This window comes from Phascolarctos cinereus, unplaced genomic scaffold (genome assembly GCF_003287225.1).
Source record: "Phascolarctos cinereus isolate Bilbo 61053 unplaced genomic scaffold, phaCin_HiC Scaffold_726;HRSCAF=1367, whole genome shotgun sequence".
Classification (NCBI taxonomy): domain Eukaryota; kingdom Metazoa; phylum Chordata; class Mammalia; order Diprotodontia; family Phascolarctidae; genus Phascolarctos; species Phascolarctos cinereus.
The window spans coordinates 368,502,868-368,515,627 of NW_027556098.1; the positions used below are offsets into that span (position 1 = coordinate 368,502,868).

Here is a 12,760-nt window from a genome sequence, read left to right on the forward strand (position 1 = left end):
GGACTTTGTTCCTGGGATTAGATTTGCTTAAACTCTTCTGATGCTACCCTTTTCTCAGAAGCCCTTTCTCATCCTCTCGTTTCCTGACCTTTCCCTAGTTCTTAAGTTGTAACTAAATTGTTAATTTATTTTTCTTTTATTCAGTTATCCATTTCTCTCTTCACTTTATTCCCTCGTTCCACACTCAGTTAAGTGACTAATTCAAAATCTTTTCTCCACACTCCCCTGCCCCCCAACTTAAGTTTATTGTCTTTTACTGAGCATGTTTGTATGAAGCTTTGCTTCAGTATTTCCCTTTTTCTTCTTTAGTCTATTCTGAATTTTATTTTCTAATTTGAGGGCTATATCCTTATGAGGTATCAATCTTGAGCTCCCCTTTCTAACCATTTTCTATACTATTTCCTTTATGGATCTTGCCCCATCTTCCCCTTTTTGTTTGTTTTGTCTTGCTTTTAGAAGCTCTGTGTAAGCACTTGCATATTCCTTCTCTTGTGAGATAATTACTGCTCATGTGTCCTCTTATGGATTAGGTGGCTTCTTAATGGACAGTCTTCCTCTCTAGACCAAGCCTATTGTAAGATCCTTGTCTCCCTTCACTGATAGGTCCCTCTTCCCCCCAGTACATACACAGTGAGATTCCTTCACTCCTTTCATTCCCTTTCTATCCTCTCCTCCACTCATCACCACAGCGTAACCCTACTGTTCAGTCACGGATTTACTTGGAAGGCTTCATCACCCCTTCTCCATCGTTCAACTTCCCTTTCCTTGCATATGCAGTATCTCCTTCTGCAGTGCCAGTCCCATGAGAGACATTGTTCATCTCTTCTCCTGGTTGTTTAGGGTATTTCTGAGTTGAATATCCTGCTACCTCTGATATCTCACTCTTTTGCGTTGATGATTGGGCTGACTTCAGATGATGGCATTTGGGGTAGCTGTTCAGAATGTGTTCCATTCCTTTCTGTGATTTCCTGTGTTTGTGCAGTGAACTTTTGTTATTTTAATGTGCTTTGTTCATGGCCAGAGACCTTCTGATTGCTTGCTGAACATTTTTGGGAGGGCTCATCATTGAAATCATTAGATTTCATTGCTCTGTCTTGGCGTTTGAAGCGCAGGGTTTTTCTGGCAGTGGATCTGGGAGCTCTTGGTCACAGCTTTGTTGTCTTATTCAGACGGTTTATGTAGTTGTCTTGTGTCATGACTTGCGTTGTGACCTGCAGGGTTTTCTCATCTGGTCTCTTCTTTCTGGCAGAGCTGTGACCCTGAAGTTACTGCTGTGTATTCTGTCTTTCGAGTCAGGCCCTTTGGATTGTAGGAAATTCCCGTGTTGGTGTTGTTTTTAATGTTGACACATTGTTTCTCTTCTTCCAGATTTTCCACTACTTCTGTATTTTTGTTTTCCAAATCTGTTAAATTTTGCCTCTTTGGAGAGATGGTTCTTTATTGTGTATTTAATTTGTTGTCATCTGCAAATTACATATAAAATTTTTGTGTTAAATTTTATTATCTGACCTATGTGCCATCCTGGTTTATTTTTTATGGATTAAATTTCTCTTTTGAACCATTGTGGAGTTTCTCGTTCCATGTTTTCTGATACACACGCAGGTATGTGTCTTTAATCAGGCGTTGGGTTATTTTTCTTCCTTTTTGTGTTATCTTTGACTTTGTACTCATTTTTCCCCCTGGTTTTAAGGATCCTCCTTTGTTGATTTATATGGTTATATGTTGGACTTTTATCAAATGCTTTTTCACTTGGTTCATTTTTTTGAGGGTGGAGAATGTTATTCTACCCTCCTTCCCAACCTTTCCCCCCTCATTTGATAGTGAGTAGATTCCTGAGGCCAAACCAAAGATGGCAGTAGCCTCAGGCTTCTGGTGTGGTGGATATAGGGTCACTTGCTTGGGTCCCTGCCCTGAGACCCTTGAGGAGAAGGGGAAGACTGACCCCAGTTGGGTTTCTGTCTTCTTCCCTTCAGATTGAGCATGAACATAAACACTGGCACCCTGTCTGATTCCTTTTTCTCAATGTGCTTGGACAGAGTTAGTATCTGAGTTAGTTAGCATTTCTTGTGCCCTGGGGAGAATGTAAGTATTTGTGAAGAGTCAGATAAAATCAACAAGCATTAATTAAGCTCTTGCTGTCTGTCTTATACTGTGCCCTCAGGGAACTCACATGGGGAAGATGACCACAAACAAAATATATTTAGGGTAAATTGGAGGTCAGAGGGCAGCTGAAAGGCCTGTTGTAGAAGGGGCAGCCCATCTGAGGCTGGGCCTCGGTCAGAAAGCAGCTTATTTTTAGTTATCCAGTGTGTCTTTATTAAATACCCAGCTCCTGGGCCCTGACCTAAACGTGGGGGAGAGCGGAGACAGAAGGCAAGAATAGTTAGCTCCTTTATTCCACCCTGGTGGGCAGAGCAGGCAGGTAGAGGTGGAGATTGTATGAAGTCCTGCATGGCCACCAAGTCAGGCCTGTCACAAGCTTGAGGTTTTGCTGGTGCTCCTGTGAGCATACATAGTTCTCTATTTTAATTTATCAGAGATCAGGGACTTCTTTTCTTCTATAAAGGCATTTGTCATCTTTTTGATGACTTGGAAATCTTTTGGTTTGTCCCTTAAGTTCTTGGGTTGGGCAGCCTGGTGAAAGGTAAAAACTGGCTGTCAGTAATCCTCAGGCCTAGTTCTGATTCACCCACCAGCTAGCTGTATGGCCCTTAGATCAGTCAACTCATTGGATCATCTGTCTCCACCTTTCCAAAAGGATTCGACTGGATGATTTCACAAAGGCCCTTCCAGCATTAACTTTAAGTGACTCTTTAAGATTGTAATTTGGACTTATTGATTTATTGAGGGACCAGTGCTTTTGTTTTTCTTTTTGTTGTTGAAAATACATCTTTCCAGAAGCATTTATTGAATGTCAGGCACTGGGCTAGATTCAGACTTGGAGAAGCAGCTGACCCGGCAACAGTTAACCACATGGCTTTGTTTGCAGACCTTTTTGCCATTTTGTGTGTGTGTTTTTTTTTTAACAGCAACGTTGTAGAAAAATGTGTTACTCATGCATCTCGCACGGAGCGTGCCATGCTGATTGATGAGGTGTGCACCATGAATGATGGCCCTCACAGTGCCTTATACACCATGATGAAAGATCAATACGCCAACTATGTGGTCCAGAAGATGATCGACGTGGCTGAACCAGCCCAGCGGAAGATTGTCATGCATAAGGTATACGATTACCCTTAATGCTCATGGAAGTCGACGGGAGACCACTTGTAGAAATATTGTCACTTAACACCATATTTCAGCATTCTTAAGGTACAGGTTTGATATCTCTCGTATGTGGATGGCTCCATTTTCAGAAGAAAGTGTTAGGTTTCTGTCTCCCCCTCCCCCATTTAAAAGTCTCAAAGCTCCAAAATCTGTGGCATATTAGAAAGATCACTTGATTGAGAGTCAGGAAACTGGCCTCCGGGCCGGACTCTGCTACTCCTTACTTTGTGTCCATGGACAAATCCCTTCATTTCTCAGGTCCTCAGTTTCCTCATCTATAAAATGAGTTTAGATTAGAGGATACCTTCTAGGTGGCTAGAGCGGCCAGATCTGAAGTCTGGAAGTCATCGGTTGAGATCCAGCCTCTGGCAGTAGCCGTGCATGGGCACATCACATCACCTTATCTCTGTTTGTTGCGGTTTTGTCATCTCCAAAACGGGGACAGTAATAGCACCTACCTCCCAGGGTTGTTGTGAAGATCCAAGGAGATAATATTTGTATAGCGCTCAGCACAGTCCCTGGCACATAGGGAGCACCACAGAAGTGTTAGCTATTATTATCAGCCATTATTAAATCTGACCTTAGAAACTTACTAGATGTGTGACCTGGGCAAGTCACTTAATCTCTGTGAGTCTCGGTTTCCTCAGCTGTGAAATGGAGATAATAATAGCACTGACCTCCCATGATTTGTGGAAAGATCAAGTGAGATAACATTTGTAAAGTGTTTGCAAGCCTTAAAGCAGCATTTATCATTATCATTATCATCATCTTCACCACTATCCTCATTATCGATGTTGTTGCTCTTGTTGTGATTTAGGCTCATAAACACTAGGAGGGACATCAGAGGCCGCCTGGTCCAAGCCCCTCATTTGACAGAGGAGGAAACGGAGGCTTTGATGATATTGTAATTTGCCCAAGGTCACATAATTAGTAATCAGTGAATCAATACACATGTATTAAGCTCCCAAAATGTGTCAGGCATTGTACTGAGTTTTGGTAACCGTAGGCGGTGGCATGTGACTCACATGTTCACTGCTCTTTCCCCTATAGCACACTGCCTCCCTATTCCATAGTCTCAGCTGCTGATGAAACAGCACAAACCCCTTTCCTAGTCCTGCCTCCCCAATGCACACAACAGAAACCACTGGGTTTACAAGAAAGAATTTGATCATCTCATTCATATGAAGGTGTTTCTGACTGATTAAACTCAACACATAGCATCTCCTAGAGTTATTTACATTCTAAGAAGGGACCAAACCTTAATTAAGCCAAAGAAATGGCACTCTCATTATGAAATTGAAGTCATTGCTGAGCTGTTGGAAGAGATATTTGGGGCCCACGATGACTTTGTGAGCTCCCTGAGGTGACACTTACCCTAGCCTACTCATGTTTTCTTGATTAGCAGAGAGCCCGGCCCACTTGCTGTAATGAACACTTAGAGTAGGCCCTGTTTGCAGTGAATAGATGGAGATGAGGATTTTAGGGGCTCAGTATTAATATGGAAGAAAGGAAAGACCATCAGTATGGTTTGAGTTAATTAGTGCTCCTAGTAACTTTCCCTCCCAATCTGATGCTGCCCCTGGCTTCTCAGGCCTACACTCCTTTCCCTTGCCCCTCGCAGTATGATCTCATGGAGTGAGAGTTTAAAAACCATTAGCAATGTCGACACTGTGAATATGATGGAACCTGGGCAGAGATGGTGCTGAATCCCTCCCGTGCCCTCTTGTTCTTCCCTCCTCTCTTCTCCCAGCTGCTTTCAGTCACTTCGTTCCTCCCCAACTATGCCTTCTGTCCCTTGTACCAGAGTGCTCCAAGATTCCCCCTTTATGTGCTGTTCCTTCTACTGAGGCTGGCTTGCAGAGCCAGGGAGAGAGCACTGAAGAAGGCACAGTCACCCTAGAGGGGCAAGTACAAGGTGACAGGCAGTGCTGCACATTGTAGGAAATAGCTTTTTTTTCCCCTTCTTGTTGTATTTTCTTTGATGGGACATGCCAGGAAATCAGGAGGCTTGGAGATGAAGAGTGTTGCTTGCTAGAAAATAAAAAGTTCCAATACCTTCCAAGGTTGTTTTCGTTGACTTTGATGCTGATGGCCGGTTAGCTGATTGATTACTGTACACAGACTGGGAATTGTTATCAGGAACTAGCCCTAGAAAAGTCGATGAGGAAGGCTGGGATCACCCCAATGTTAATGTGGCAGACGAGTGAAAATGGTTTATTTTGTATACAATCATCTGTTTGGAGTTGGAAGGGACCTTAGGGGCCATGTGGTCCAGTGCCTTTGTTTCATAGGCCCAGAGAATTTAAGTGACTTTGCAAAGATAACCCCAGTCATGAGGGACCGGTGATGTTGGAATCCTGGTCCTCTGTCTCCAAACCCATTGCTTTTTACATTGTGCCTATCAAACCAAGGGAGATTCAGCAGATGTGATGTTGGTGTCACCAGGCACTGCCGCTCCCTTGTCTGTGCCCTGCACCTGTTGTGACGTTTCCCTGAGTCTGACAGTGATGACACTCTTGCCCTCACTGAGAACACGGTTCGGTAATGAGAACCTTTACTATGTACTCAGAAATGCTGAGCCAGACACATGGGTGTGAGCTCCTCTAGAGCAAAAGGCTGGGAAGCTTGTGGAACTGAGGCAACGGCCAGGGGTCCAGAGAGCCCGAGGAATGAGCCTTCTGTGTGATCCCCAGCACCGGCGTCTGGTGGAGGAGTGTGGGATTAGCTCTCCCTCACCTCCCTGGCCCCACACTCCTGGGCTTTAGTGGCATCATTTAGCAGAAGATTCTGTTGCAGCCCATTCCCCACCTTCTACTCTATTACACGTATGCTTGTGTATTTGTGTTATACAGCAAATCTGGTTCTTCTGAGCATGACTAGGATTAAGGGGAGCCTGGGTTTGGTAGCAGCCCACTCAGAAGATGGGACAGATTGGAATTTAGCAGTAGTTGTGGGTACTCCCTGCACTCTGAGGATAATCTGAGATTGCTTTCTCTTCTGTTTGCTTGTCTTCGTGGTGGAAACAGTGTGAGGAGGGTGATAAAGGGCAACAAAGGATTGGGACTCAGACCACGTGTAATAGGTCAGAGGAGTTAGAAGGGTTTCCCGGAGGCCCATGGAGGGTGGCACAAAAGCATGAGCATTATCTTCAGTTATCTTTTCTTTTTTGCTGCAAATCCCCATTGTCTCTGCTGAGCTTGTATCAACCACAGCTTTTTGGGTATTGTTCCCTGGCGTGTCCCAGAGGCACCTCAAACTCAGCATGTCCAAAGCAGAACTCATCTCTCCCTGAAAAGCCACCCTTCTTCCAGACTTCTCCAATTTTTGACAAAAACAACATTCTCCTCCCAGATTACCCAGGTGCTCAGTCTGGGAATCATCCCTGATTCTTCATTCTACTTCACTTCCCATTATCCAGTTAGGTGCCAAGTCCCAAATGGGGTCATGATGAGTCAGACGTGACTGAAACTGCTGACACAGCAGAATTTCTCTCCACCATGAAGGATACTTCATGGCATCTTGTACCATTGTCCTAACAGTTCCTGATTCCCCCTCCCCATTTGCTTTCTGCATAGTGTGTGTTTATTTCTATGTGCACGTTTCTTCCTCCATAAAATATAATCTCCGTAGGGCAGGTGCAATTTTCATTTTTGTTCTTGTGTGCCTAACACAGTGCACTCATCACATAGAGCGGCAGTTGCTTAATGAAGACTTTGATTACCCCAGCTAGAGTGTTGTTGAAACTCTAGCAGTCCGTGTGCGTGCGTGCGTGCGTGTGTGTCTGTGTGTGTGTATCTGTGTGTCTGTGTCTCTGTCTCTGTCTGTCTGTCTTAGAACATCTGTGTGGCAAAGGGGAAGTAGCCCGGCAAGGGAGTCTGAGCTCTAAGGCTCCGACTTTTCTCTCTAATAAGAGTTGTATGAAAGTCCCTTTCTGTCTTCACCATTTATAAGTATCATGTTGTATACCCCCAGCATAGCTGTGCCTGGTGTCCTTATGGTTCTGGCAGCGGCCCTTTCATTCACAAACTGTTTTTTCTTTCCCCAGATCCGGCCTCATATTGCAACTTTACGCAAGTACACCTATGGCAAACATATTCTGGCAAAGCTGGAAAAATACTATATGAAGAATGGGGTGGATTTGGGTCCAATTTGCGGACCACCCAATGGTATCATTTGAAGCAATGAATTCTTGAAAAACTCAGTGGCCAACAGGCAAATCCAGCCAGCAACCGGAAATACTCCAATATACAGTTAGAAAAAGGGTTAATGGTTGCTCACCTATTACAGAGAAAATCAAACAACTAAAAAGCCTTTGTAAATTTCTTTAATTTTATTATGCATAACATGTACTAATTATTTTTTTTAATTGACTAATTGCCCTGCTGTTTTACTGGTGTATAGGATACTTGTACATAGGTAACCGATGTACATGGGAGGCCACATATTTTGTTCACTGTTGTATCTATATTCCAAGTGCAGAAACTTTCAGGGTGGTTGGTTTAAAAAAAAAAAAAAAGAAAAAAAAAGAAAAAAAGGTTTTTAACTCATCTGCCTAGCCGGCAAATTTTGCAAATACTTGTTTTTCTCCTCTCCCCCCTCCCCCCACATTTTAGTCAAAATTCAGAAGTTCTCATTTTAGTTAAATGGCACAAAACCTGCATTTAATGCTGTTTATAAATATTAAAAGTTTCAGAGTTGCTAAAGCTTCAGTTTAAGAGAATTTTAAGTTTATGAAACTTTTTAAATTGCTTTTTTGGGGGGAGTAGAATATGCTAAAGAACTTAGCTTAGTCGATTTTTGGAAGGATGAATGCACACCCAGGACATTTTAAAAGCAGGGTGGGTGTGTTTGTTTACTGCCGACTTGATTTATTCTGTTCAAAGGCAAAATGTGATTATTTAGCATGAGGAAAAACAATCCAACTCTGCTTTGGTCTTGCTTCTATAAATATCTAGTGTATACTTGGTGTAGACTTTGCATATATACAAATTTGTAGTATTTTCTTGTTTTGATGTCTAATCTGTATCTATAATGTACCCTAGTAGTGGAACATACTTTTGATTGTACAATTGTACATTTGTAAACCTCTGTAATGTAAATGTGGAGAAGTTTGAATCAACATAAACCCGTTTTTTGGTAAGACAAAAAAATTAGCAAACCTGTGCATTTCAATGTATATTCACACCTTTTATGGTCGTAGCATATAGTGTTGTATATTGTAAATTGTAATTTCAACCAGAAGTAAATTTTTTCTTTTGAAGGAAATGTTCTTTATACAGCCTAGTTAATGTTTAAAGAGAAAAAAAAAAGCTTGGTTTTATTTGTCACCTCGTGGAACAGTAGCGAGATCCTTTCTAAATGTTCTACAAAATGACTCAGTTAAAAAGAATAGTGTTTTTTTTAATCTTCCAGGAGTAACATGTTTTGCTTATTTTGTGACAGTAAAAAGGACGTGCAAAGGTTCAGCCCTGCCCTGTTCCCCAATCAGAGCCCCTTCCACCTTGTAAAGTGTGAAGCCCGCCCTTTTTGTACAGAAGATGAACTGTATTTTGCATTTTGTCTACTTGTAAGTGAATGTAACATACTGTCAATTTTCCTTGTTTGAATATAGAATTGTAACACTACACGGTGTACATTTACAGAGCCTTGTGTATATTTCCAATGAACTTTTTTGCAAGCACACTTGTAACCATATGTGTATAATTAACAAACCTGTGTATGCTTATGCCTGGGCAACTATTTTTTGTAACTTGTGTAGATTGTCTCTAAACAATGTGTGATCTTTATTTTGAAAAATACACAACTTTGGAATCTGGGTTTGTGCGTTCTTTGAAAACCTTTAGTAGAGACCGACCCAGGGCACAGGGACTCTTGTCACCTGCTGCCTGTGCCTCTCATTTCTGGCTTAGGTGAAATGAAACTGAGGTTGTGGGGTTTGGAAACTGAGAAATTTGGGTACAGTTACCACACCACAGAACTGAGGCATTCTCTGCAGGTTGGGGACAAAAGATCCTTCCTTCCTTCCTTCCTGCCTGCCTGCCTGCCTTCCTTCCTTCCTTCCTTCCTTCCTTCCTTCCTTCCTTCCTTCCTTCCTTCCTCCCTCCCTCCCTCCTCCCTTCCCTTCCCCCTCTCCCTCCCTTCCTCTCTCCTTCTTTCATTCTTTCTTTCATCTTAGTTTTATTGATAGGTTTTTTTTCATGCCCTTGATTTCTTTCATTATTCCCCACAGCACATGTCCCTTTTAACAGAGATGTAAGTGTGGGGGAGAAGCACTTAGGCAAAACTAACCAGCATAGCTGATGTCTTGGTTAACTGTCTTTAGGTAGGAGAGCCCCAGTTGTGGAATCGGAGGTCCTAGGTCAAAAGCCAGCCCTGCTACTTTGGGACAATGTGACCTTAATCTCTTTTGACTTCACTTTCCTCAGGAGAGGTTGGCCCAGCTCCCTTCCCCGAGGAGCTCCAGCTCTTCAACAGTGCAGAGAGCTAGCTAAGCAAGGCTGAGAGCTTTTCCCTCGGAGGGAGGGAGGTAGCATGGTATGGCTTTCTAGTACCTGCCTCTACCAACTCTGGCCTCATCTTTGCCACTTGACTTACATAGGGGCAGAGGTAAGCCAAGGCAGTCCCAAAAGCTGTCCCAGCCCTACAGGCTACTTGAACACAAAAGGAAATGAGCTGTGGAATTCAGAAAGGATATCAGAAAGCCCAACTGGCCAGGCATGGTATGGTCTTCATGGGGGCTTCTGTGGGAGCTGCCATTTCTAGTCATAGAGATAACATACATAAAGTACAATTTAAATGTTAGCTTATTTTGTATTTCGTCCTGGAGGTGATAAGGAGCCACTGGAACTTATTGAGGAGGGAAGTGACCTGTTTAAGCCTCCAGTTTAGGAAACAAAAGAATCAGGTCTGCAAAGCATGATTGGACAGCCACTTAGGCTATCTAGAATTAAGAGATTTGCCTAGGGTCATAACAGCCAGTGTGTCTGAGGTGGGACTTGAACCCGGCTCACTTCTGGCTGCACATCTGCTGCCTGCTGTGCCACAGTCTGGCTGGAGTGGTCAGCCTTTGATGGGTAGAAAAGCTAACAAGGGAAATTCTACGGTGGAGCAGATTCTCACCAATGAGGAGCTGTTCATGGGGCAGATAAATAATGGAATATTGGGGGAAATGACCACTGCGTCTTAGGGGGATTCTTATTTTTAAAAAACTTTTGTTTACATACAAGACAATGAAGTCAAATAGTTTGACATGCACTTGTGATTTGGAGTCAGCAGCCTTTAAAGGGTGAATGAACAAAGGGTAGTCAGGATCCCATGGCCTAGAATTCTACTGGGAAGCCGACCTAGGAGGGATGTTACAAAGTGTGAAAGACTGAGGTCTTGGAGAAACTGCTCAGGAAGAGGAAAGAGGGGGGCTTGAGACTGATGTGGATACTAAGGGAGCTCCTCAACGAAGAGGTGTTCTTAAAATGACACAAAAAATGGGATCGAGGACAATTAATAGGATGAGTAGAATAGCGCAACTTTGTCCTGGAAGTCAGCAGTGCTGAAGTTCACAGTGCCCCGGGGCCTGATGAGAAAAGCTAAGAAGGAAGCGGGTTCTTCCCACATGAGCTGGGGCAAGTCACTTCCGTTTCTTGGGCCTCAGGTTCCTCTTATGAAAAATGGAGGGTTTGGATTTCTGGCCTCTAAAATCCCTTCTGCCTCTAGGTCTTTGATTCTATGAATTGCATCCTTTGGTATGGAAAGAATGTTACTGAATGATCACTGAACCATTGCTAATGCTGTCTGAAAGACTTCAGGGGACGGAAGCGCTCTCTGAGCAAGGCATAGAAAGGAAGAGAATCAAGTCTGCAAAACATAAGCCACTGAGTTGGACACCCGGCACAGTTCTAGAATGTGCTATTAAAAAGACGGACAGTGATTATCAGCCAGTTAGCCGATAAGCGTTTATAAAGTGCCTACTGTACTGTAGGCACTCAAGTACTGGCGATACAAAGGCAAAGGACAGTCTCTGGCCTCCAAGAGCTCAGAATCTAAGAGAGGAAATTGCAAATAATAATGTACCAGTAAAACATAGAATAAATTTGAAGTAATCAACAGAGGGAAGGCACTAGAACTAAGAGGGATCTGCAGAGGCTTCTTGAAGAAGGTGGAATTTTAGTTGGGACTTGATGTAAACTAAGAGGTACAAATGAGGGAGAGCATTTTGGGCGCGGGGGCAGTCAGGGAAAATGTCCAGAGCTGAGAGATAAAGTGTTTTATTTGAGGAACAAAAAGGCCAGCGTCACACAGTGTGTTAGGGGTTATAAGATGCAAGAAAATTGGAAAAGGGGGGTTGGGGGAAGCTCAGTTTTGAATGATGTTGAATGACAAACAGCATTTTGCATTTCATCCTGGAGGTGATAAGGAGCTGCTTGAGTTTAGTGAGGAAGGGAGTGACCTGTTTGAACCTCTGCTTTAGGAAAATCACTTTGGTGGCTCAGTGGAGATTGGACTGGAGTGGAGGAGAAAAGGAGATGTTTTCAAGAGATGTTGCAAAGGTGAAATCTGCAGGCCTTGGCAACAGATTGGATAAGGTGAGTGAGAGTGAGTTGCTGAGGATGACTCCTAGTTTGTGAGTCTTAGGGACTGGGAGGATGGTGTTGCCCTCAACAATAATAGGGAAGTTTGGAAGCAGGGAAGGTTTAGGGGAAAAATAATAAGTTCAGTTTCGGACATGTTGAATTTCAGATATCTGTTGAACATACAGCTTGAGATGGCTTATTGGCAGTTCCAGATTTGAGATAGGTCTGTAGAGAAGTTAGGGTTGGATAGGTAAATCTGAGAATCATTAGCACAGCTAATTAAAACTCCTGGGAGTTGATGAGGTCACCAAATGAAATAGTATAGAGGGAGGAACAGTGCCCTTAGGGACACCCATGGTTGGTGGGCATGACTTGGATGAAGAACCAGCAAAAAAGACTGAGAAAGAACAGTCTGACAGGTAGGAGAACCAGGAGAGAGCAGCATCCCAAAAACCCAGAAGAAGGTAGAGTATCGGGAAAAGGGTGGTCAACAGCGTCAAAGGCTGCAGAGAGGTAAAGGAGAATGAGGATTGAGCTAAGGTCTGGATCTGGCAATCAGTAGATCACTGGTAACTTTGGAGAGAGTCATTTCAGTTGAATGATGAAGTTAGAAGCTGAATTGTGGGGAGTGAGAGGAGGAGTGAGCCTGAGAGGAGAGGAAGTAGAGACATCTATTGTAGACAGCTTTCTCAAAGAGTTTAGCCAGAAAGGGCAGAAGAGGTATAGGACAATAGTGTGGATGGAAGAATCAAGTGAGGGTTGTTGTTTTATTTGTTTGTTTTTTTAGGATGAGGAGAAATAAGGGGTTTTTTTGGGTAGTGGGGAGAGATAGAAGGTAAGTGAGAGAAGGGCGACAAAGGGGAAATGTGCTAGAGGACATAGGATGGAATGGGTGCAGGTAGGTTTGTCTTAGTAAGGAATATGGC

At 43.2% G+C, this 12,760-nt stretch overlaps 1 protein-coding gene and 1 non-coding gene across 18 annotated transcripts in view; both read left to right on the forward strand.

Moving 5' to 3' along the window:
- PUM1 (pumilio RNA binding family member 1) overlaps positions 1–9,082 on the forward strand; it is a 167,459-nt gene extending 158,377 nt beyond the window's left edge. For all 17 annotated transcript variants that reach the window (XM_020983368.2, XM_020983361.2, XM_020983367.2 and 14 more), the window contains 2 exons: positions 3,030–3,222; positions 7,313–9,082. In XM_020983368.2, the coding sequence (XP_020839027.2) occupies positions 3,030–3,222; positions 7,313–7,444 (325 nt within the window). In that variant the 3' untranslated portion in view covers positions 7,445–9,082. The remainder of the gene's footprint in view (positions 1–3,029; positions 3,223–7,312) is intronic.
- Positions 5,765–5,851, forward strand: LOC144454657 (small nucleolar RNA SNORD103/SNORD85). The gene has a single exon (XR_013483167.1). It is a non-coding gene; the product is annotated as a small nucleolar RNA SNORD103/SNORD85 (small nucleolar RNA).
- Positions 9,083–12,760: the final 3,678 nt, after the last annotated feature.